Raw genomic sequence first — 27,124 nt, 5'->3', positions numbered from 1 at the left:
TTGGATAGACATATGGATGAAAATGGAATAGTGTAGGTCAGATGGTCGGCACAACATCGAGGGCCGAAGGGCCTGTACTGCGCTGTAATGTTCTAATGTTCTAATGCTGCAGCTTCTTGCAGGTTCGGTGTCAGGAAGGTAAGTAAAGGGATGGTCGGGTCAGGTTGAGTCGTGGCAGGTTCGGTTCGGGTCAGGCTTGAGGCAAAATCGGAGGGACTCGGGCCAGGTCATGCGCGGGTCCGCTGTGGTTCGGTTGCGTTCGGGTCGGGTTCTTTTTCCCGACCTAAAGCAGGTCTCCAGCCTATGGGCTACACCGAGCAATGTAATCGCTCCTTTTTCATTCCTTAGCTCTGGACAAATAGATTATGTCCTTGACCTCTCTGGGACATCCTCTCTCTCTCTTTCCAGCACTGCAATGTTCTCCTTAATCAGTACTGCCACTCCTACCCCTTTCCTTCCTTTCCTATCTTTTCTGAGCACCTTATACCCAGGAATATTTATTACCCAGTCCTGCCCTTGTTTGATATAAAAACAGAAAGTGCTGGAAATACTCAGCAGGTTTGGCAGCATCTTTTTTTTTATTCATTCATGGGATGTGGGCCAGGCCAGCATTTATTGCCCATCCCTAATTGCCCGTGAGAAGGTCGTGGTGAGCTGTCTTCCTGAACCGCTGCAGTCAATGTGGGGTGGGTGCACCCACAGTGCTGTTAAGAAGGGAGTTCCAGGATTTTGACCCAGCGACAGTGAAGTAACAGCGATATAGTTTCAAGTCAGGATGGCATGTGACTTGGAGGGGAACTTGCAGGTGATGGTGTTCCCATGCATCTGCTGTCCTTGTCCTTCTAGTTGGTAGAGGTCGCAGATTTGGAAGGTGCTGTTTAAGGTGCCTTGGTGCATTGCTGCAGTGCATCTTGTAGCTAGAACACACTGCTGCCAATGTGCGTCGGTGGTGTAGGGAGTGAATGTTTGTAGATGGAGTGCCAGTCAAGCGGACTGCTTTGTCCTGGATGGTGTCGAGCTTCTTGAGTGTTGTTGGACAGAGAAGCAGAGTTAACATTTCAGGTCAGTGACCTTTCATCAGAACTGGCAAAGGTTAGAAATGTAATAGGTTTTAAGCAAGTTAAGTGGGGGTGGAGGGAAAAAGTGTGCAAAAGGGAAGGTGTGTGATAGGACAGAAGGCCGGAGAGATGAACTGACAAGAAGGTCATGGAGCAAAGGCAAAGGGAGTGTGCTAATGGTGTGGTGAAAGACAAAGCATTAGTGCAGAGAGAGTGTTAATGACAGAATAATGAATAGCTCTGGCCAAAAGGACAAACATAACAATCCCAGTTTAAGACAGGCACATGGTTAAAAAAAGAAAGAACAAAAAAAACCAATAAAGAAGGGTGTAGTCATGCTATGAAATTATTGAACTCAATGTTCAGTCTGGAAGGCTGCAGAATGCCTAACTGGAAAATAAGGTGCTGTTGCTTGAACTTGTGTTGATGTTCACTGGAACACTGCAACAGGGCAAGGACAGACATGTGGGCATGAGAGCAGGGGGGGTGTGTTGAAATGGCCAGCGACCGGAAGCTCGGGGTCATGCCTGTCGACTGAGTGGAGGTGTTCCGCAAAGCGATCACCAATCTGCGTTTGGTCTCCCCAGTGTAGAGGAGACCACACTGTGAGCAGTGAATACAGTATACTACTTTGAAAGAAGTACAAGTAAATCGCTGCTTCACCTGAATGGAGTGTTTGGGGGCCTTGGATAGTGAGGAGAGAGTAGGTAAAAGGGCAGGTATTACACCTCCTGCGATTGCATGGGAAGGTGCCGTGGGGAGGGGACGAGGTGTTCGGGATAATGGAGGAGTGCACAGGGTGTCGTGGAGGGAACGATCCCTTTGGAATGCTGTCGGGGAGGGGAAGATGCGTTTGCAAGTTGCATCACGCTGGAGGTGGTGGAAACGGCAGAGGATGATTCTCTGGATGTGGAGGCTAATGGGGTGGAAAGTGAGGACAAGGGGAATCCTGTCACAGCTCTGGGAGGGAATGGAAGGGGTAAGGGCAGAAGTGTGTGAAATGGGCCGAACATGGTTGAGGGCCCTGTCAACCACAGTGGAGGGAATCCACGGTTGAGGAAAAAGGAAGACATATCAGAAGCGCTGTTGTGGAACGTTGCATCATAGAATAGATGCGTCGGAGACGGAGAAACTGGGAGAATGGAATGGAGTCCTCACAGGAAGCAGGGTGTGAGAAAGTGTATTTGATGTAGCTGTGGGAGTCGGTGGGCTTATAATGAATATTAGTAGACAGTCTATCACCAGAGATGGAGACAGTGCAGTTGAGGAAGTGAAGGGAAGTGTCTGAGATGGACCATATGAAGGTGAGAGAAGGGTGAAAATTGGGAGCAAAGTTGATGAAATTTTCCAGTTCGGGGCAAGAGCAGGAAACGGCACCGATACAGTCATCAATGTACTGGAAAAAGAGTTGGGGGAGGGGGCCTGAGTAGGACAGGAACAAGGAATGTTCAGAAATGTTCGACATACCCAACATGCCCTTCTTTGAGCCAAATCTCCATTATAGCTATAACATTATATTTCCACGTGGTTACCTGTGTCTGCAAGTCACCAATCTTGTTTACCACTCTCTGCACATTCACATACATGCACAATAACCCTAATTTAGATGTTATTATTTTCCTCCTTATTCTGAACCCACGTAATAACTTACTGTTCCCTACTCTAGTGCTATCTGTCTCTCCCAGTATTCTCTGCACCTTGGTATTCCTCTCTGGTATTACCTCCTGGTTGCTACATTCCTGTGAAGTTAGTTCAAACCCTCCCCAATAGCACGAGCAAATTGCCCCACAAGGAAATTGGTCCTGGCTGTGTTGAGATGCAACCCATCCGGCCTGTACAAAACCCATCAACCACAGAGCTGGTCCAATGTTCCAGGAATCTAAAGCTCTCCCTCCTGCACCATCTTTCCAGCCAGACAGTCATCTGCTTTATCCTTCAATTTCTATACTCACTTGTGTGTGGTACCGGGAGTAATCTGGACATTGCTACTTTTGAAGTCCTGCTCGCTAATTTCTTACCTAGATCCCTAAATTTTGACGATGCCCTTGGTACCAATGTGGACCATCACTCATGGCTGTTCATCCTGCCCCCTCTGCAGCTGTTCATTGACATCCTTTACCCTGGCACCAGGGAGGTAACTTACCATCCTGGATTCACGTCTGCAGCTGCAGAAATGCCGGTCTATTCCCCTAACTTTCAAATCTTCTATCGCTATTGCTCTTGCAGTCATCTTCCTGCCCCAGCTCCCCCCTGTGCAGCTGAGCCACTGGTACACTGGCCTTGGCTCTGGTTGCACTCCCCAGATAATCCATCACTTTCCTCATTATTCAGAACTGGACAGTGAGATGCACTGAGAGGTCTGCGGCCTGTTCTTTCGTGACTGTCTGGTCATCATCCATTCCCTCTCTTCCTGCATACTCTTAAGCTGTGGGGTGACCACATCTATAAACGTGCTCTCCATGAAGCTCTCAACCTCAGGGATGCACCACAGTGACGCCAACCTTTCCAGTACATCCTGCCTATCAATTATCACCCCACACATTGCCACTACCATCTCCGCATGTACTGATATTTTGTCAGCATCCTCTTCCTTAGTAAACACGATGCAAAGTACCCATTGAGTATTCTCACCTTGCCCTGTGCCTCTGAGTATATATCACCCTCTTTGTCCCTAATAGGCCCTACCCTGCTTCTTACCACCTGCTTACAATTGACATGCCAGTAGAGTATTTTTGGATTCCCTTTTATGTTGACTGCTATTCTATTCTCATATTCTCTCTTTGCCAATCTTATTTTCCTCTTCACTTCCCTTCTCAGCTTACTGTATTTGACCTGCTTCTCGGTTGAAGAATTCACCTGGCATGTATCACACAACCTCTTTGTTTGTGTCATCATCTTGTCTACCTCCCTCGTCACCCAAGGAGGTCTGGCTTTGGTTCCCCTACCTTTCCTTCCTGTTGGAATGTACCTAGCCTGTACCTGAAACATTTCCTTAAAGATCTCCCATTGTTCCATTACAGTTTTTCCTGTCAATCTTTGGTTCTATTTTACCCTGGCTAGATCCCCTCTCTTCCCATTGAAGTTAGCCCTCTTTAAATTTAGAAGTTCTACTTTGGATTGTCCCTTGCTCTTCATTACTGTTCTAAAACTTATGGCATGATAATCATTCTTACCCAAGTGTATCCGACGGGCACTTTTCCACTTAGCCCACCTCTTTCCCAGCACCAGATCCGGCAATGCCTTCTTCCTAATTGAGCCGAGAACAAACTTCGTCAAGGAAGTTCTCCTGAACACATTTCCGGAATTCCTCTGCCTCCTTACCCATTACTGTAAAATTATCCAAATCGATATATGGGTAATTAAAGTCCCCCAATATCACCACTCTATAGCTTTTGCACATCTCTGTGATTTCCCTGCAGATTTACTTCTCCATCTTGTTCTCAATATTTGGAGACCTATAGAACACCCCCAGTATCATGATCATGATCTTTTTGCTGCTCAACTCTAACCAAATGGATTGTCCTTGCACCCCCTCCAGGACATCCTCTCTTTCCAACACTAATCTTCCCTAATCAGTACTGCCACCACACCTCCCCTTTTTCCTTCCCTATCTTTTCAGAACTCTTTGTATTAGTGAATAGGAAGCACACAGTCCTCACCATTTTTCCATTATCGCCACTACATCATATTCCCACACAGTATTTGTGCTTGTAGCTCACCAACCTTATTCACCACACTTTGTTCATTTACATACATACATTCTAAACCTGAATTTGTGTTCCTTGTAATCTTTCTTAGTCTGCTTCTATCTGATATGTTACTACTTCTTCCTCTAGTACCATCCAACACCCTCATTCCTTTATGCATCTTATTCCTCTTTTCTACTTCTAGATGCTGGTGCCCATCCCCCTGCCAATTCATTTTAAACCCTCCCCAACCACACTAGTGAACCTCCCGGTGAGGACATTGACCCCAGTCCAGTTGGAAAGGTGCCTCCTGCCTGAGAACTAGCCCCAATGCTCCATGAATCTGAAGCCCTCCCTCCTGCACCATGCTCCAAACCATGCATTGTTCTATCTTATTTCTGCTCTCGCTGGTGCATGGCACTGGGAGTAATCTAGAGATTACTACCTTTGAGGTCCTACTTTTTAACTTCCTCCTATTTCCTGAAAGTCTGACTATAGGACCTCAATCCCCACGCTATTTCGTTGGTATTGATGTGTGCCACAATTTCTGGCTCACCGCCTTCCCCCTACAGAATATTCTGCAAACTCTCCATGATGTCATTTACTCTGGTACTGGAGAGGCAACACACCAAGTAAGACAATGAAGACAGTTACAGAAACTCCTGTCTGTCCCCCTAACTATAGAGACTCCGAAAACAACATTTCTGCACAATGCCATTCCCTCCTGTGCAGTCCCTTGCCTATTAGTGCCATGGTCTGGAATGCACTCGTCCTAGGTGTCATCACTCCCTGCAGTCACAAAATCTGAGTACTAGTTTGAGAATGGCACACACCGTGAACACTCCTGAACTTTCTGCCTCTTCCTACTCTTCCAGATAGCCACCTATCAATATTCTGAACACTGCCTGTGGAGTGACCACTTCCTGGAATATATGACACAGAAAACTCTCAGCCTCCCTGATGCTGGCTCTGAACAGGGTTGAGAGTCCACTGCAGATTCGCGGGGATGTTACCAGGGATGAGGATGCAGTGCAGATTCACTGGATGTTACCAGGGATGAGGATACAGTGTAGATTCACTGGATGTTACCAGGGATGAGGATGCAGTGCAGATTCACGGGGATGTTACCAGGGATGAGGATGCAGTGTAGATTCACTGGATGGTACCAGGGATGAGGATGCAGTGTAGATTCACTGGATGTTTCCTGGGATGAGGGTGCAGTGTAGATTCACTGGGATGAGGATGCAGTGTAGATTCACTGGGATGTTTCCTAGGATGAGGATACACTGTAGATTCACTGGATGTTTCCTGGGATGAGGGTGCAGTGTAGATTCACTGGGATGAGGATGCAGTGTAGATTCACTGGGATGTTTCCTAGGATGAGGATACACTGTAGATTCACTGGATGTTTCCTGGGATGAGGATGCAGCATAGATTCACTGGGATGTTTCCTGGGATGACGATGCAGTGTGGATACACTGGATGTTTCCTGGGATGAGGATGCAGTGTAGATTCACTGGGATGTTTCCTCGGATGAGGATACACTGTAGATTCACTGGATCTTTCCTGGGATGAGGGTGCATCGTAGTTTCACTGGGATGTTTACTGGGATGTGGATACAGTGTTGAGTAACTGAGATGTTTCCTGGGATGAAGATGCAGTGTTGATTCACTGGGATGAGGGTGCAGTATAGATTCACTGGAATGATGATGAAGTGTAGATTCACTGGGATGTTTCCTGGGATGAAGATGCAGTGTAGATTCACTGGGACGAGGATGCAGTGTCGGTTCACCGGGATGTTTCCTGGGATGAGGATGCAGTGTAGATTCACCGGGATGTTTCCTGGGATGAGGATGCAGTGTCGATTCACTGGGATGAGGATGCACTTTAGATTCACTGGGATGAGGATGAAGTGTAGATTCACTGGGATGTTTCCTGGGATGAAGATGCAGTATAGCTTCACCGGGATGTTTCCTGGGATGAGGATGCGGTGTAGATTCACTGGGATGTTTCCTGGGATGAGGATGCTGTGTAGATTCACTGGGATGAGGATGCAGTGTAGATTCACTGGGATGAGGATGCAGTGTAGATTCACTGGGATGAGGATGCAGTGTAGATTCACTGGGATGAGGATGCAGTGTAGATTCACTGGGATGAGGATGCAGTGTAGATTCACTGGGATGAGGATGCGGTGTAGATTCACTGGGATGTTTCCTGGGATGAGGATGCTGTGTAGATTCACTGGGATGAGGATGCAGTGTAGATTCACTGGGATGAGGATGCAGTGTAGATTCACTGGGATGTTACCTTAGATGTGATGTTACAAGTGTGAAGAGAAACTTTGGTGATATTACAATATGGGGAGAATTTCAATGATTGAAGGACTATGTACATGAAGATATTAATCATGATGAATAACATTTCCTGTTTCTTTTGAGCAGTTAAACTGAGGCCCATTCTGCATGTTTAGATGTATATAAATGTTCTATATTTACTGTGAGGTTCTCCCCGTGTCCTGGTGTTGGAATCACAGGACTATTAGAATGCTGGACTTTCTATCGAGTGGATTAGATTACAAGAGTGTGAAAGTTATGCTTCAGCGATATAAAGCCCTGGTTAGACCACACCCAGAGTACTGTGATCATTTCAGGGCACCACACTTTGGGCAGAATATATTAGCCTCGGAGGGAGTGCAGCGAGAAGGTATGATGTGATTTGATCAAAGTTCTCAAGATATGAAGGGTGACCAGGAAGGGTAGAGAGAAACTATTTCTGCTAGATGGGTAGTCTCGTACCAGGGACTTCAATCAGAAAAAAAACAGGACCAGGCCTTTCAGGAGTGAAAGTGGGAAACATACAAAATGTGATAAAAGTTTGGAATTCTCTTCCTCAAACAGCAATTCAGCTGGATCAATCATTAATTTCAAATCTGTGGTTGAAATATTTTTGTTATCCAAAGAGCTAAGCGATCCCATAACCAATGGATCAGATCTCGGCTCTGCAGTCCTGCAACATCCAGTAATGAATGGCAGTGGACAATTAAACAACTAACTGGAGGAGGTAGCTCCACAAATATCCCCATCCTCAATGACGAGGAACCCAGCACATCAGTGCGAAAGACAAGGCTGATCTGCCAAGTGGTTGATGCATCTCGGCCTCCTCCTGAGGTCTCCAGCATCACAGATGTCATTCTTCAGCCAATTCGGTTCACTCCACGTGATATCAAGAAACCACTGAAGGCACTGGATGCTGCAAAGGCTACGAGCCCTGAAAACATTCCAGCAATGGTACTGAAGACCTGTGCTCCAGAACTTGCCATGCCTCTAGCTGAGCTCTCCCAGTACAGCTACAACACTGGTATCTACCCAGCAACGTGGATAATTGCCCAGGTCTGTCCTGTACGCAAAAAGCAGGACAAATCCAACCCGGCCATTTACCGCCCATCAGTCTATTCTCAATCATCAGTAGAGTGATGGAAGGTGTCATCGACAGTGCTATCAAACGGCACTTGCTTAGCAATAACCTGCTCAGTGACGCTCAGTTTGGGTTCTGCCAGGGTCACTCAGCTCCTGACCTCATTATAGCCTTGGTTCAAACATGGACAAAAGAGCTGAACTCAAGAGGTGAGGTGAGAGTGACTGCCCTTGACATGAAGGCAGCATTTGACCGAGTAAGCCATCAAGGAGCCCTAGCAAAACTGGAGTCAATGGGAATCAGGGGGAAAGCCCTCCGCTGGTTGGAGTCATACCTAGCACAAAGGAAGATGGCTGTGGTTGTTGGAGGTCAATCATCTGAGCTCCAGGACATAACTGCAGGAGTTCCTCAGGGTAGTGTCCTAGGCCCAACCATCTTCAGCTGCTTCATCAATGACCTTCCTTCAATCATACGGTCAGAGGTGGGGATGTTCGCTGATGATTGCACAATGTTCAGCATCATTCGGAACTCCTCTGATACTGAAGCAGTCCGTGTAGAAATGCAGCATGACCTGGACAATATCCAGATTGGGCTGATAAGTGGCAAGTAACCTTTGTGCCACACAAGTGCCAGGTAATGACCATCTCCAACAGGAGAGAATTTAATCATCTCCCCTTGACATTCAATCATTCAATGGCATTACCATCGCTCAATCCCCCACTCTCAACATCCATTGACCGGAAATTGAATTGGAGTATCCATATAAATACTGTGACTACAAGAGTAGGTCAGCGGCAAGGAATCCAGCGACGAGTAACTCACCTCCTGACTCCCCAAAGACTGTCCACCATCTACAAGCAACACGTCAGGATTGTGATGGAATACTCTCCACTTGCCTTCTAAATATATGGTTACGGACAGGTGGGAAATGGTGTGGATGGCTTCCACTTTTCACCTCTCAACTGACCACGGATCGTGTTTGAAAATTAGTGTTTAAGTCCCGAGTGTTTCAGGGGCAAATACACAGATGAACAACTGATTTTCTCTCAGGTTAAAACAATACCCAAAAATGTTCACAACCTCACCCACTCACGTATTTACGCACATTATTACACACAAGAAATGATATAGAGCAGAGGGTAGCATGCAATAACAGTTCTATTGTTGGAAAGAGAGTTCACATTGAAACCTTCGGGGTTTTCCAGGAGGAACTTTTAACACCATTGCAGGCCTGAATGGTCCTCGTCTTGGAATTGAAGAAGTGTCGCAGACTCAGTCTAAAGTTGATGGTGGAAGTCCTCCTTCAATTTTTCAGATGCAGAGTTTAAAGTCACCTTGCAATCTCTCTGCCTAAGTAGTTTAAAGATTGTCCTGGCAGGGCTTATTGCTTAGCTGGATCGATCTCAGAGCTTCTCTGGCTGGAATGGTTTTCTGAATCTCTCTCCCAGAACAATTACTTCTTTTATGGTAAAAACTTATCAGGTTTTGGTTTTAGGCTGGTGACTCTAGAGGCTCTTCCTTGGGATGTTCATACAATGTTCCATGATGTGGGGACCATTGTTACATAATGGTGTTTGAATGTGCTCCATTTTGATAAACAGGTGTCATATCACACCTATTATTTTGGCCTTGGCTTTGGAGTCAGTCTGTCTGCAAAATCCTTTGCTAGCTCAGTATTTGATGATGAGTCATTAGCATGGGATGGGCTGTTTTACATATCAGTGTGTCTCCTCAAGGCCATTCCAGACATTCATAATGTGGATTTGCAGTGCTGGAGGGGTATCAGCTGACCTTTCCCTCCATGTTGCCAGGTTGCAGAGTGTCCATTTTCTGATACCATAGTTCAATAGTTTACTTTTATTTCATAATTCCTCAAGTTCAAGTCATATTTCATCACTGTTCCCTCAGATAACGTGACAAGAGGCACAGTGTACAAAAACAAGCAAGTTATGGTAAATTGTTCCAAATCACTGGTTGGGTCTCAACTAGAGTATTGTATACAATTCTTTTGGAGGAATGTCCAGGCTTAGTGAGGGAGTGGAGGAGATTTATTAGTATGGTAGCAGGGATGAGGGACTACATGTGGAGAGACTGGAGAAGCTGGGATTGTTGTTCTTGGAAGAAGTTAAGAGGAGATTTAATAAAGTTGTTCAAAATCATGAGTTCTGACAATGTGGAGGAAATGTTTGTACTGGCAGTAGCGTCAGGAAACAGAGGACACAGATTGAATGCAATTGGCAAAAGAACCAGAGGGGAAATGGGAATAAAAACATTTAGTAAGTGAGTTATGATCTGGAATGCACTTCCTGATAGGGTGGTGGAAGCAGAAACAATAGAAAATTTCAGAAGGGAATTGGATAAATATTGTAAGGGAATCAATGCTGAGCTGCTCGGAGCTCTGGGCTTTGGGCTCTGATATATTCCTGCTCCTCTGAGCTCTGAATTTAGCTCTGCTCATCGGGATATAACCTTATTTATGAGATGGAACTGAATTCTAATGCTGACAAATCTTTTTGTTCACTGTTTGATGAATCTGAGAATCATAGTGAAAGGATATTTCACAACCTTTTTCAGCTGCTCTCGGAATTTGCTCTGAGTCACTGTGTAGATACAAGTGTTTGTGCAGGTACTGAGGAGCTGGAGCAGGTATCCGATGGTATTTGCGTTGGGTGAAGGGGTGCGGGAATCAGACATGAATGCAATTCGCTGATGCAGGTAACACGTAACATAGGTCATCCATAAAACAATAAAACTGCCTGAGATAGTGAAGAGTAAAATGATGGATTTTCTGCGTTTGTCCATCTCAGGGTCACTGGGACTCACTCTATCACTGTCCACCTGGAGTCTCCGGCGGACTCTACTAGCTATTAAAATGTGTCTGACGGTCAGAGTGTTGAGGAGCAAAAGCAAAACGAATGGGAGCAAAGGGGTTAGAAGGCGGTGAAGAATCTCGTATGCTGCCCAGAAGATTGAAGTGTAATACTCTGGTTTTGCGATGCAAAACCATTCCAAGTTATTGAAGATGTACTGAGCTTTAAATTTGAAGAACCAGGGAATACTTTCCAAACAGCTCAGTACAGGCACTGCTCCAATAATCACCCTTGCAGTTTTCTCAGTGCAATATTTAGTTTTCAGCTTCTGGCAACAAATGGCCACAAATCGATCAAAGGTGAAAGCAACTGTAAACCAGACAGAAATCTCCGTGGTGGCAACAATGAGCACCGTTACCAAACTACATACAGGAGTAATATCCAGGAAAGAAACTGGGAAATAAACAATAAGCCACCTCAGAATCACATCAGTCATGACAACCATGAGATCGGCCGCTGCCATGGCTACCAGGTAATGAGTGACACATTTGGAGAGACCGCAGTTTCCTCGAGACAGGATCACAATCGCCAGCAAGTTAACTGCAAAAAAAAACAAGGCGAGAAAAACTGGTGAAGTTAAAAGCATCAGTTAAACAGGACGTTCTGTTGAATTTTCTGCATCTCATATTTGAAAATGACATCTGATTGGACCAGTGTTTCCAGCAGGAAACGGTTTGTAAAATTAAAAAAAAAACATATTGTGAATCAATTGAGAGAAATAAAAGCAGCATTAATCTTAAAAACAGACATGAGTTCTGGCCATATGACCTCGGTCAGTGAGGGAGGAGGCCAATGGAGGAGGGCCTAGTGTCAATGGCATGGGGGCAAAGGAAGAGAGAGAGGTGGGAGGGCCTGGTGTTAACTGGGGCCTGGGGTCAGCCTGTTGTTAAACAAGAGAGGGGAAGGCAAGGGAAGAGGGCGGCTTACAGTTAACAGTGGTGGGGGGTGAGGGGGTGGTGGTGGTGGTGGGAGGGGGAGGTGATGGGGGAGGTCAAGAGGGGAGAATGAGGGGGGAGTACATGGTCTTAACTAGGCCAGGGATTGGGGGTAGATGGAAGAAGAGGAGTGCCTGGTCTTAACTGGGGAAGGAGAGCGAGAGTGGATGGCCTGTTGTTAACCCGTGATTGGGTGGAAGTGGGAGGTAGGAAGGTCTGGGAGGAGGGAGCTAATGATTAAGGTGCAACGATCTGTACTAATTCAGCACCTTCAAGTAAGCTCACAGCACAAGGAGGGAGGGAGGACATTTTTTCCCAGGCAGACCCTCAGGCCGTTTCATTACAGTCAACAGATCTTCAGAGGTCTACTTCACTTGGGGTGCAGAGTGTAACAGAGATGTCTCATGTCCAATCAACTGTATGTCATCTGCACATAGACCTTCCTGTGTTGTCTATAGAGCAGATTACTGGGGAGTTGATCTTTATCAACTGGGATAATATGCTCTTCATCCACGTGAATCTTGCTAACTTTGAGAATGTGAGAATCTGCCTGGGGTTTCTGATTCTAATTACATAGAATTTACAGCACAGAAATCGGCCATTCAGCCCAACTGGTCGATGCTGGTCTTTATATTCCATACAAAACATACGAACATAGATACACATTAGGAGCAGGAGTAGGCCACTCGGCCCTTCAAGCCTGCTCTGCCATTCATTAAGTTCATGGCTGAACTGATTACTCCACATTTCCACCTACGCCCGATAACCTTCCACGCCCTTGCTTGTCAAGAATCTATCTACCTCTGCCTTAAAAATATTCAAAGACTCTGCTTCTAATGGCTTTTGAGGAAGAGAATTCCAAAGACTCACGACCATCTGAGAGAAAATAATTCTCCTCATCTCTGTCTTAAATGGGCGACCCCTTATTTTTAAACAGTGACCCCCAAATCTAAATTCTCCCACAAGGGGAAACATCCTTTCCACATCCACCCTGTCAAGACCCCTCAGGATCTTATCTGTTTCAATCAAGTTGCTTCTTACTCTTCTAAATTCCAGCAGACACAAGCCAAGTCTGAACAATCTTTCCTCGTAAGACAGCCCACCCATTCCAGGTATTAGTCTCGTAAACCTTCTTTGTACTGCCTCCAATGCATTTACATCCTTCCTTAAATAAGGAGCCCAGTACTGTACACAGTACTCCAGATGTGGTCTCACCAATACCCTGTATAGCTGAAGCATAACCTCCCTACATTTGTATTCAATTCCCCTCACGATTAACAATAACATTCTATTAGCTTTCCTAATTACATGCTGTACCTACATACTAACCTTTTGCGATTCATGCACTAGGACACCCAGATCCCTCTGCATCTCAGAGCTCTGCAATCTCTCACCATTTCGAGAATATGCTTTTTTATTCTTCCTGCCAAACTGGGCAGTTTCACACTTGCCCACATTATACTCCATTTGCCAGGTCTTTGCCCACTCAGTTAACCTATCTATATCCCATTGTAGCCCCCTTATGTCCTCTTCATAATTTACTTTCCTACCTATGTGTCATCAGCAAATTGAGCAAAGATACCTTTGTTCCCTTCATTTAAGTCATTTATATCAGTTGTAAAAAATTGACGCCCCTGCACAGGTTCCTGTGGCACACCACTTGTTGCATCTTTCCAACCAGAAAATGACCCATTTATGCCTACTCTCTGTTTCCTGTTAGCTAGTCAACCTTCTATCCATGCCAATATATTACCCCCGACATCATTATTCAAGAAGGGTAGCTGGGATAAACCAGGCAATTACAGGCCAGTGAGTCTAACATCAGTGGTAGGAAAACTATTGCCAAAAATTTGTGAAGCACAGGATTAATCTCCACTTGGAGAGGCAGGGATTAATCAAGGATAGTCAGCACGGCTTTGTCAGGGGAAGATCATGTTTAACAAACTTGATTGAATTTTTCGAGGTGGTGATTAGATGTGTAGATGAGGGTAAAGCAGTTGACGTAGTCTACATGGACTTCAGTAAAGCTTTTGATAAGGCCCCGCATGGGAGGTTGGTTATGAAGGCAAGAGCCCATGGGATCCAAGGCAACTTGGCAAATTGGATCCAAAATTGACTTAGTGGCAGGAGGCAGAGGGTGATGATCAAGGGTTGCTTTTCTGAGTGGAAGCCTGTGACCTATGGTGTCCCACAGGGATCGGTGCTGGGACCCTTGCTGTTTGCAGTGTACATTAATGATTAGGACGTGAATATAGGAGGTATGATCAGTAAGTTCACAGATGACACAAAAATTGGTGGTGTCATAAATAGTGAGGCAGAAAGACATGGATTATAGGACGATTTCGATGGGCTGGTAAGATGGGCAGAGCAGTGGCAAATGAGAAGGGGCAGAGGGTACAAGGCTACGGTCCGAGTGCTGGAAAATGGGATTAAAATATATAGGTGCTTGATGGCCGGCACAGACACGATGGGCCAAAGGGCCGTGTTCCGTACTCTTTGTTTGTAACTCGATGACTCTATGACCATGAGCTTTTATTTTCTGCAATGACCTTTGATGTGGCACCTTATCAAATGCCTTCTGGAAATCTAAGTACAATACATCCACTGGTTCCCCTTTATCCACAGTACATCTAACTCCCTCAAAGAACTCAAATAAATTGGTTAAACCTGATTTCCCCTTCACAAAACCATGTTGACTCTGCCTGATTACCTTGAACTTTTCCACATGCCCTGTTGTAACATCTTTAATAATAGCTTCTAACATTTTCCCTCAGACAGATGTTAAGCTAACTGGCCTGTAGTTTCCTGCTTTCTGTCTTCCTCCCTTTTTGAATAAAGGAGTTAAATTTGCTATTTTCCAATCAAACGGAACCTTCCCCAAATCTAGGGAATTTTGGAAAATTAAAACTAACGTATTAACTATCTCACTAAGCACTTCTTTTAACACCCTAGGATGAAGTCCATCAGGACTCGGGGACTTGTCAGCCCGCAGCTCCAACAATTTGTTCAGTACCACTTCCTTGGTGATTGTAATTTTATTGAGTTCCTCCCTCCCTTCCATTTCCTGATTGACAGCTAATACTGGGATAAAAACAAGAAATGCTGGAACCACTCGGCAGGTCTGGCAGCATCTGTGGAAAGAGAAGCAGAGTTAACGTTTCGGGTCAGTGACCCTTCTTCGGAACAGACAAATATTAAAAATGTCACAGGTTATAAGCAAGTGAGGTGGGGGTGGGGCAAGAGATAACAAAGGAGAAGGTGTAGATTGGACAAGGCCACATAGCTGACCAATAGGTCATGGAGCAAAGGCAAACAATATGTTAATGGTGTGTTGAAAGACAAAGCATTAGTACAGAAAAGGTGTTGATGAACTGAATATTGACCAGCAGCAAGTGCAAACATGAAAAAAAAACAGTGGGTAAGCAAACTAAGATGAAATGAAATAAATGCAAAAAAAGATTGTAAAAAATGTAAAAAAAGAAATAAGAAAAAACAACTAAAAATGAAAGTAAAATGGGGGGCTGTCATGCTCTGAAATTATTGAACTCAATGTTCAGTCCAGCAGGCTGCAGTGTGCCTAATCGGTAGATGAGATGCTGTTCCTTGAGCTTGCGTTGATGTTCACTAGAACACTGCAGCAATCCCAGGACACAGATTTGAGCATGAGAGCAGGGGGGAGTGTTGAAATGGCAAGCAACTGGAAGCTCAGGGTCCTGCTTGCGGACTGAGCGAAGGTGTTCCACAATGCGGTCTCCCAGTCTGCTCTTGGTCTCCCCAATGTAGAGGAGACCACATTGTGAGCAGCGAATACAGTATACTACATTGAAAGAAGTGCAAGTAAATCGCTGCTTCACCTGAAAGGAGTGTTTGGGGCCTGGGATAGTGAGGAGAGAGGAGGTAAATGGGCAGGTATTACACCTCCTGCGATTGCAGGGGAAGGTGCCATGGGACGGGGACGAGGTGGTGGGGGCAATGGAGGAGTGGACCAGGGTGTCGCGGAGGGAACGATCCCTTCGGAATGCTGACGGGAAGGGAGGGGAAGATGCGTTTGGTCGTGGCATCACGCTGGAGGTGACGGAAATGGCGGAGGATGATCCTTTGGATATGGAGGCTGATGGGGTGGAAAGTGAGGACAAGGGGAACCCTGTCACGGTTCTGGGAGGGAGGGGAAGGGTTGAGGGCAGAGGTACGGGAAATGGGCTGGACACGGTCTGCCGGACACTCCGCAGTATTTTGCTTTTATTTTAGGTAATCCTGGGATGTTACTTGTGTCCTCTATAGTTGAAGACCGATGCAAAATATCTGATCAATTCATCTGCCCACTCCCACCCCTCTTTAGCTAACCCTATCGTCATATTCTTCTATTCTTTTCTCCCTCTTGTGATTATCTAGCTCCCTCTTCAATGCATCTATGCTATTTACCTCAACTACTCCCTTTGTTAGTGAGTTGCTGTCGATGTTTACACATTCGGGCGGCACAGTGGCACAGTGGTTAGCACCGCAGCCTCACAGCTCCAGCGACCCGGGTTCAATTCTGGGTACTGCCTGTGTGGAGTTTGCAAGTCCTCCCTGTGTCTGCGTGGGTTTCCTCCGGGTGCTCCGGTTTCCTCCCACATGCCAAAGACTTGCAGGTTGATAGGTTAATTGGCCATTATAAATTGCCCCTAGTATAGGTAGGTGGTAGGGAAATATAGGGACAGGTAGGGAACTGGTAGGAATATGGAATTAGTGTAGGATTAGTGTAAATGGGTGGTTGATGGTCGGCACAGACTCGGTGGGCCAAAGGGCCTGTTTCAGTGCTGCATCTCTAAACTAAACTAAAAAACAATTCAGTTGCCAATGTAATGTCTCAGATTCTGAAGCAATAAACATATATCGAGGATCCTCCCAGATTCCCAGTAAGGGCCTTCCTGACGAGGAGGCATTGAACTCAGTGTTGCTCCTCCACAATCCGTGCCTACACCTGCCTTTTGTCATTGCACTGGACAGAGGGGGAATAGAGAAGCTGCAAAGGTTACAAGTGTCAGGGACAAGCTGGATCACAGGAGTCTCAGCTCAATCTCCTGAAAGGCATTCACCACCTGCTCGCCAACAATGTTGTCTGCAGAATGAAATCTGAACTGAACCGTATGTCTGTTGAGTGTATTGAGGGGCTCAGATGCTTAGAGCAATTGTCTTTGATTTCATTTGGCCCTTTGGGAAGAACTGCTCACAGACAGGATACACTTAATGTCTGCTCCCTTTCTAACTTAGCGTTTCTCTCAGGAATTTCCTTTGTGCCATTCCACTCTGAAAGGGAGGGATTTCCTCTGCCATGTGCTGTTCCACACTCTCCACTTCTTCACCCTTTTCTTCCATCAGGATATATTCTGGTGAAACATTCTACCATTTGGTGTGGTGGTTGGTCCAGTGGAGGATTCCGTTCTCCGGGATCTTTCCTAGCACCACTGGAGACCCGGGATGGAGATTATTGGCCTTCAATCACCAACTGAGACAAGGCCTGGCTGTCCACTCTTTCCAGGGCCAGAAGAAAATCAATATTGACACATCTCATCCGTCTCTTTTTCTGTTACCTGAAGGAGTGCATCTCTATTTTTGATTGTATTTCATCCCTACTATGCTAATCCTAGGTCATCCAGTGTGCGAGGTGGGCAGCTGGAATGATCTTCTGAGCCTGGCAAAAGTCACCAGTTACAGGATGTGCAAGATTGTCAGGAATGATTTTGCTTCCTACTTGTACAGGCCTGGGATTGAACCCAAAACTTAACGTCCTTTCTGGCACAAACTCACACTGGTCAGTGAATCATGGATTCACAAGGGTTAGAATTATTAATAAAACAAAAAGTAATCTTACAAACGATATTGCTGCACTCTTACACCAGCTCCTGCTCATGTATCTTTCTTTTCTAATTCAGCTGTAGTTGTGGTAATTTATTCCACTGAATATTCTTTCAAACAACAATTTTTCATTTAGACAGTACCTTCAAATTAGGGAAATTCCTCAAAGCATAAGGAAAAAATTGACACTGAACCGAAAAGGAGAATATTAGGAGGGTTGACCAAAAGCTTTAGAGGTGGGTTTCAAGGAATGTTTAAGAGCAGAAGAAAGTGCAGAGGTGGGGGAGGGGAGTTCCAGAGCATGGGATCCAGGTAGCTGCAAGGATGGCCACCAGTGGTGGGGTGGAGTGAAGGGGTTCACAAGTGGACAGTTAGAGGAATGAGAGATCAGAGGGGGTTTTCGGGCTGGGGAAATTTATATAGAAATTTATAAGGGCGGCGCAGTGGTTAGCACCGCAGCCTCACAGCTCCAGCAACCCGGGTTCAATTCTGGGTACTGCCTGTGTGGAGTTTGCAAGTTCTCCCTGTGTCTGCGTGGGTCTCCTCCGGGTGCTCCGGTTTCCACCCACAGGTAAAAGACTTGCAGGTTGATAGGTGAATTGGTCGTTATAAAATTGCCACTAGTACAGGTAGGTGGTAGGGGAATATAGGGACAGGTGAGGATGTGGTAGGAATATGGGAATAGTGTACGATTCGTATAAATGGGTGGTTAATGGTCGGCACAGACTCGGTGGGCCGAAGGGCCTGATTCAGTGCTGTATCTCGAAATCTAAAATTCTACATCTAATTTAAAGAGAAGGAGGGGTGGGCTATGAAGGAATTTAAACAGGAGAAACAGAGGTTTAAATTGGAGACACTGGGGAAACCAGGAGCTAAATGAAGCTCAGTGAGCACAGGGTGAGTAGGAGTTTGTACTGGATAGGCTCGGAGCAGCAGTGTATAAGATGGAGATGAATGGAGGTTAGAATGGGCAGAAAGAACATTACAAAGGAGGAGGTGTTGGAGGTTTGGAAGCGCATTAAGGTGAATAAATCCCCAGGGCCTGACCAGGTGTATCCTAGGATGCTATGGGAAGCAAGGGAGGAGATTGCTGGGGCCCTGGCAGATATTTATGTATCATCATTAGCCACAGGTGAGGTACTGGAAGACTGGAGGATAGCTAATATTGTGTCTTTATTTCAGAAGGGCAGCAGGGATAAGCCAGGGAACGACAGGCCGGTGAGCCTTACATCAGTGGTGGGAACGTTATTGGAAGGGATTCTGAGAGACAGGGTTTAAATGCATTTGGAAAGGCAAGGTCTGATTAGTGATAGTCAGCATGGCTTTGTGCATGGGAAATCATGTCTCATGAATTTGATTGAATTTTTTGAGGAGGTGACCAAGAGGATTGACGAGGGCAGGGCGATGGACGTTGTCTACATGGACTTTAGCAAGGCCTTTGACAAGGTCCTGCATGGTAGGCTGGTCCAGAAGGTTCGAACACATGGGATCCAGGGTGAACTAGCAAATTGGATACCAAATTGGCTTGGTGACAGGAGGCAGAGGGTGGTAGTGGAGGCTTGTTTTTCAGATTGGAGGCCGGTGACCTGTGGTGTGCCGCAGGGATTAGTGCTGTGTCCTCTGTTGTTTGTCATATATATTAATGACTTGGATGTGAATTTAGGGGGCATGATCAGTCAGTTTGCAGATTACACCAAAATTGGTAGTACAGTGGACAGAGAAGAAAGTTGTCTAAGGTTGCAACAGGATATACATAAACTGGGAAAGTGGGCAAGGGATTGGCAAATGGAATTTAACGCAGACAAGTGTGAAGTGATGCATTTTGGGAAGTTAAACCAGGGCAGGACATATCCAGTGAATGGCAGGGCCCTGGGGAGTGTCATTGGTGTCTACCTTGGGTGCAGGTACATAGTTCCCTGAAAGTGGCAACACAGGTAGGCAGGCTGGTGAAGAAGGTGTGTGGCATGCTTGCCTTCATTAGCCTAGGCATTGAATACAAGAGCTGGGACATCATGTTACAATTGTACATAGCGTTGGTTAGGCCGCATTTGGAGCGCTGTGCGCAGTTCTGGTCGCCACTCTAAAGGAAAGATGTGATTAAGCTGGAGAGGTACTTGAATGAGAAAGGCATAGAGGGATATGGAATTAGTGCAGGCAGGTGGGATTAGTATAGAGAGGCATTATGGACGCGATGGGCCGAAGGGCCTGTTTCTATGCTGTACAACTCTCTGACTCTAAAGACCATTTGATCCACCTTCAATTCCAACATCCAGTAAAACCCCATAATGTGTCCGCACAATACAATATTCAGTAGTTTCTCACATGCTCCCGGGTTTCTGTTCCAGTATCGAGACCAAATCTATAGCTTGATGACTTTTGGTGTGAAGAACTTCCTGAAATCTGACCCACTGTCATGGTTTGGTCTGAAATAGTGCCCAGAATGATCATTGTTCTAGACTTTTTACATCGGAAAATACATCTTTCAGTCACTCCTTTCAAGGCTGAAAAAGCCAGGTTTTTCTACTTTTCCTTCACAACTTGTTCTCTGTGCCCAGAGATCTTCTGGCTGTTCTCTAAACTGGTTCCTTTTCTACTCAGGATCAGAACTAGAGTGAGAGAGTGCTCAGTTTGAGCATTGCTCCTTCATTTTGATTCCAATGTTGTCAATACATGACTCAGTATTCAATTTATTTGGTTTAGTATTACTGCACCGTGATCTTGATAACTGGCCAGCGGGTTCTCTAACACTTTGGGATTATGTTTGACAAATACATCACCATTTCTGAAGTAAACATGTTTTCATAGCATCATCTTTGAAGGGCTATCCAATTAGTCCTGCTCTTTTCCCATAACCCTGCAATCTTTTCCCATTCAAGTATTTATCCAGTTCCCTTTTATTATTGAATCTGTCCTTTCAGGCAATGCCTTCCAGATCACAACATCTTGCTGTATAAAAGGTGGCCTCATGCTACCTCTGGTTCTTTTGCCAATGATCTTAAATCTGTGTCCTCTGGTTACTAAACATTCACCCACTGGTAACAGTTTCTCCTTATTTAATCTATCAAAACCATTCATCATTTTGAATGCCTTGATCAAATTTCCTCTTAAAATTCTCTGCTCCAAGGACAAGCCAGCTTTTCTGGTCTCTCCAAGTAACTGACGTCATTCATTCCTGGAACCATTCTGGGAAATTTCCTCTGCACCTTCTCTAAATGCGTGGCTTTATTTCTAAAATGTATTGCACAGAATTGACCAGAATACTCCAGCTCAGGCCTAACCGGTGTTTCATCAATGTTTAGCAAAGTGTCCATGCTTATTTCCTCTATTCCATTATTAATAAAGCCAAGAAACCCATATGCCTCTGTAACAGCCTTCTCAACTTGCCCTGCTATCTTCAAAACTTTGTGTACATACCTCTTCAAGTCTCACTTCCTGAACCCCCTTTAAAATTGTACCATGCCCTTCATATTGTCAGCCCTCGTTCTTTCTACCAAAATTATTAAACTTATACTACATAGCATTAAATTTCATCTGCCATGTGTCTGCCCATTTCACCAGTATGAGTCCTGAAGTCCGTCATTATACGAACATATGAATTAGGAGCAGAAGTAGGCCATTCAGCCCCTCGAGCCTGCTCCACCGTTCCAAAAGATCCTGGCTGATCTGTTGGCGTTTGGAATTCCACACTCCCATCTACCCCCAATAACCATTGATGACATTGCCCAACAAGAATCTGCCTAGCTCCGCCTTAAATATATTCAATGACACCACCTCACTACTTTCTGAAACAGAGAGTTTCAAAGTCGCACAACCCTCTGAGATAAAAAAAAAATTCTCCTCATCTCTGTCCTAAAAGGGTGACCACTAACTTTAAAACAGCCCTAGTTCCAGACTCACACACAAGAGGAAACATCCTCTCTACATCCACCTTGTCAAGACACTTCAGGATCTTATAAATTTCAATCAAGTCTCCCCTCACTCTTCTAAACTCCAGTGAAATCAAGCCCAGTCTGTCCAATATTTCCTCATAAGACAACCTTCTCATTCCAGGTATCAATCCAGTAAACCTCCTCTGAACTGTCTCCAATGCATTCACATCCTTCCTTCAATCAGGAGACCAAAACTGCACACAGTATTCAAGATGTGGTCTCACCAATGTTCTGTATACTGAAGCATAATATCCTTACTTTTATTCTCAATTCCTCTCATAAGCAAGGATAGCTTTCCATTAGCCTTCTTTATTACCAGCTGTACCTGCATACTAATTTTTTGTAACTCATGCACGAGAAAACCTAGATCCCCTCGCACCTCAGAATTCTGAAGTCATTCTCCATTTAAATAATCCTCTGCTTTTTTATTCTTCCTGCCGAAGTGAACAACTTCACATTTTCTCACATTATGCTCCATCTTCCAGATCCTTGCCCACTCACTCAGCCTATCTATATCACTCTACAACCTCCTTTTGACCTCTTCACAACATACTTTCCTAACTATTTTTGTGTCATCTTCAAATGTAGCTCCTATGCCATCAGTTCCCTCATCTAAGTCATTAATATCAATTATAAAATGTTGAGGCCTCAGCACAGACCCCTGTTTTCTCCAGCCAGCCAATCTTCTTTTCTGTGCTGCTATGTTAGCCCCTACACCATGAGCTCCTACATTGCACATAAACCTTTTATGTGGCACCTTGTCAAATACCTTCTGGAAATCCAAGTACAGTACGTCAATGGGCTCCCCTTTATCCACAGTACATGTCACTCCTTCAAAGAACTCCAACAAATTGGTTAAACATGATTTCCCTTTCACAAAACCCTGCTGACTATTTCCGATTACCTTGAGTTTTTGTAAGTACCCAGCTACAAACTCCTTAATGACTGATTATCACACCTTCTCCACAACAGACAGCAAGCTAACTGGCCATTAGTTACAGGTTTTCTGCTTCCCCCACTTCCTGAATAAAGGGGCTTTCCAGTCTGATGACACCTTTCCAGAATCTAGCGAATTTTGCAAAATTAACATTAACGCACCTACTACCTCATTAGCCATCTCTTTTAAGACCCGAGGATGAAATCGATCAGAACCCAGGCCCGCAGCTGCACAAGAAAGGGGTCAGTGACCTTCCAAATATCTTTGGTCAGTGCCACTTCTCTGGTGATTGTAATTTCACCAAGTTCCTCTCATCCTTCCACTTCCTGATATACAGCTATTACTGGAATGTATTTTGTATCCTCTATAGAGAAGACAGAAGCAAAATATTAGTTCATTGCATCCGCCATTTCCTTATTACCTACTATTAACTCCCCATTCTCACTCTCTAGAGGAGCAACTCTTACTTTACTTACTCTTTTCCTTTGTAAATACCTGTAGAAACTCTTGCTATCCATTTTTACATTTCTAGCTAGCTTCCTCTCATACTCTAATTTCTTTCTCCTAATTAACCTTTTAGTCATTCTCTGCCATTCTTCATATTCTGACCAATCATCTGAACTGCCACTCATTTTTGTGCAATTACATGCTTTTTCCTTAAGTTTGATGCTTTCCTTAACTCCTTTAGTTAACGACGGATGGCAGGTCCTCTCGCGAGAATTTTTCTTTATGGTAGGAATATAATTATTCTGAGTATTCTGAAATATCCCCTTAAATGTCTGCCACTGCTTCGCTATTGATCTATCAACCCAGTTCACATCATCTTGCTCAGCTTTCATGCCCACATAGTTACCCATATTCAAGTTTGAAGTACTAGTCTCAGACCCACACTTGTCTCTTTCCAACTAGATGTAAAATTCAATCATATTGTGGTTGCTTCTACTTTTACTCTGATGTCATTAATTAATCCTGTCACCTTACGCAATACCAAGTCTAATATAACCTGATCTTTGGTTGGTTGCAGAACCCGCTGTGGTGCTCTGAGAAACTGTCTTGAAAGCATTCTATGAACTCCTCATCCAGGCTAATATTGTCAATCTCATTTTTCCAGTTTATATGTAGATTAAATTCACCCATGATTATTGCCATCCCATTTTCACAAGCACTTAATATTTCTTCTTGTACACTTCATCCTGCATTGTGATTACTGTTCAGGGGCCTGTAGACACTCCCACTGGTGACTTCTTTCCCGTACTATTCCTCATCTCCACCAAAACTGATTCTACATCCTGATCTCCTGAACTAAGGCCCAAGGTCCTATTATCCTATTGTTTACTACATTTTCAAGTTGTGTGTCACCTGGAAGCTTTGAAATGATGCCCTATATATTCAACACAATGTCATTAACATATATCAAAAAGAGCAGTTCTCCCAACACTGACTCCAAGTGTCAACCACTGTATATCTCCTTCTGGTCTGAAAAATAAATGTCCACCACAACTCTCTGCTTTCTGTCTCTGAGCCAATTTCATAGTGACACAGCCACTTTCCTTTTAATCCCATGGACGACAGTTTTGCTAACAAGTCTTTAATAAGTGAAGAATTTTGTCAACCACCTATCTAAAATACATGTACATAACATCAACTGTGCTACTTTCATCCTTTGCTCCAACAAAGTCAATTAAGTTTGTTTTCTGCCTATTTGAAATGCATTACACTTATTACTTGACATAGATCATTGTTGAGCCCAGAACATGTCTTGCCCATAAATCTCCAGTCATCTCCTTTCAGGCTCACGTTCCCCTTTCCCCTTTACAATCTACTCAATGACCTGCACAACATCTGCTAAAAGAGCAGGAAGAGGAAGGTGAGGCAACACATGAGGTCAAGCATCTCACAATGGATTCCACGATCATTATTATTATTAGAATCATATTAAACAAATACCATATCTGCAGTGTATACACACTGAAAACAGACTGCAGATGAAGATGTAATGAAGATATCAGACACAGTGCCACATTATCAGACCTCCAGAAATAAAACAGTCAAAATGTAAAGACATCGGTAGCTTCGGTTTTGCAGCATTATTCACCCCAACTCAGCCAAATTACGTTCAGTGCAAAATAGGATTTGCATGATCTTTTGTGTTAGCTTAAAAATATTGCGCTAGATACTGGTAATGTCCACAAAACTGTCCACGTTTCCAGATCTAATCCATCACCATGGACAATTTTCACCAATTGTGCCTATTTATGAGCCTTCAAGGAGGCTCCTAAAATTAAGCTGTTTTGTTTAGGCACAAGGATACCAAAAGGCATGTTTTTAAATCATTTAAACATTACTTTTTTATTATTAAGAAACTGACTATTGTATATCAATGGAACAAGTAAACAGTTCTGTACAGCTTTTCAAATTCATTTTCAATTATTTAAATCTTAGATTTCAAATGCTTATTTTTTGCGTTAAATCCATTTTCAACTGTATTAATAAAGCTGCACGAGATTATCACTCTTAAATATATCAAGAAATATCTTTAATGCACTCCAAAATGCTGACCGATCGTGCTGGTTCATGGCAGATTTTATTTTCAGAGACATTCAAATGAGTTTGAACAAAACTTGAGGAAAAAAGCATTTCTCAAAACTAGCGCAATTTGCACTCAGATCGCAGAAACACTTCACCAATGACACAACAAGGAACAGATATTAGGAACTTATTAGTAACTTACTGGGCACTCCAATGGCACCAAGCACAGGACAATAAATGATCTCAACATCAGCGAGTGTTGGTATTAAATTGAACAAATATTTCATGCTCAGTTTAAAGCAAGAACTCCAACTTTAACTGAAACTGTGATCATCTAAAGGAGCCTTTATACATACACAACAAATCGTCCAGGGACATAATTAGGTTGGGTGATCATTGATATTGCTTACAGTCATTTGAACAAACAGATCTGAGAGAGGCAAACAGCATTAGCATCGAGTAGTTCAGAAGTAGGAGGGATAAGACAGGGTATTGGGTGGGGTGCGGTTTGGGGCATAGAGGAATGTGTGATATCTAAAATTGGTCTGTCGTGCAGGTGTGTACGTACCTGCAGTGTGGTCAATGAGGTTGGAGGGCTGCAGGCTCAAGTAGCTACATGGGATTATGGTAATATGGTAATAATGGAAAAGATAAACTAACACTCTCAATTTGTCTGACTGTCTTTTTGCAAACCGTACACCCGAATGAGTAACTCCACCCCACCCCTAACTTCTACTTAAATAATAAACTTTGATCCATGTTATGTTTATGCTCATCAAATAGAGGAATATGAATCTTCAGAAATCAGTTTAATTCTGGTCATTTAACGTCAGCATTAGGTCTGCTGAGGTCAGGTGGTTTAGAGGGAGATGTGCCTGAAAATGGACTTTATTCTGCTTGAATCTTCAAAGACCACCACAACTGTTCCAAAGTAATATAGTATTATTATCATTATTACTTTTATCAACATGAAAAAAGGAAATTAAAATTAAAGAAATGTGACCAATTTGGGAGCAAAAAGGGAATCAGCTTTCGAGCAGAGAACATGGAAGAGGTAATAAGTACTTTATTAATCTGTCCTCAGAAAACAAGAAGATGCTGCTGCCAAAGTCTGAGAATAATGGGGTGGGAGTAGAGAAATTGGATATGGTAAACTGTATGAAAAGAATAAGAACATAAGAAATAGGAGCAGGAGTAGGCCATTTGGCCCCTCGAACCTGCTTCACCATTCAAGAAGATCATGTATGATCTGATTTTTGCCTTAACTCCACGACCTGCCCCCCCATAACCCTTGATTCCCTTGTCAATCGAGAATATGTCTAAGTCAGTCTTGAACATATTCAATGACCCAGCCTCACTTGCTCACTGTGGAAGAGAATTCCAAAAACTAATGACCCTCTCGGAGAAGAAATTCCTCCTCATCGCCATCTTCAATGGGAGTCCCCTAATTTGTAAATTGTGCCCTCTTGTTCTAGTTTCTCCCACAAAGGGAAACATCCTCTCTGCATCTACCCTGTCCAGCCCCTTCAGAATCTTGTATGGTTCAGTAAGATCACCTCTCGATCTTCTAAACCCCAATGACTATTGGCCGAACCTGCTCAAACTTTCCTCATAAGCCAAACCCTTTGTCCCAGGAATCAGTATAGTGAACCTCTCTGGTCTGCTTCCAATGCAAGTATGTCCCTCCTTAAATAAGGTGACTTACACAGTACTCTAGGTGCAGTCTCACAAATGCCCCTTTTTGTTGCAGCAAGATGTCCCTACTTTTATATTCCTCTTGCAGTAGGGGCGAATCTCCCATTTGCCTTCATAACTACTTGCTGTTTCTGCATCCTGACTTTTTGTGATTCATGTACAAGGACCTCCAGGGTCCCTCGGTACATCAGCACTCTGCAGTCTTCATGCATTGAAATAATATTCTGCTTTCC

The 27,124-nt window shown here is 44.2% G+C and overlaps 1 protein-coding gene across 1 annotated transcript; it reads right to left on the bottom strand.

The window, feature by feature from the left end:
* Positions 1-10,675: 10,675 nt before the first annotated feature.
* LOC137378650 (probable G-protein coupled receptor 139) lies at positions 10,676-25,483 on the bottom strand. Its single transcript, XM_068048940.1, has 2 exons — positions 25,399-25,483; positions 10,676-11,568 (listed from the first exon to the last, which is right to left on the bottom strand). The coding sequence occupies exons 1-2, from the start codon at positions 25,481-25,483 to the stop codon at positions 10,676-10,678; spliced, it is 978 nt and encodes a 325-aa protein (XP_067905041.1).
* Positions 25,484-27,124: the final 1,641 nt, after the last annotated feature.

The sequence above is a fragment of the Heterodontus francisci genome, chromosome 17, assembly GCF_036365525.1.
Source record: "Heterodontus francisci isolate sHetFra1 chromosome 17, sHetFra1.hap1, whole genome shotgun sequence".
NCBI classification, from domain to species: Eukaryota; Metazoa; Chordata; class Chondrichthyes; order Heterodontiformes; family Heterodontidae; genus Heterodontus; species Heterodontus francisci.
This window is presented reverse-complemented; position numbering and strand designations above follow the sequence as displayed.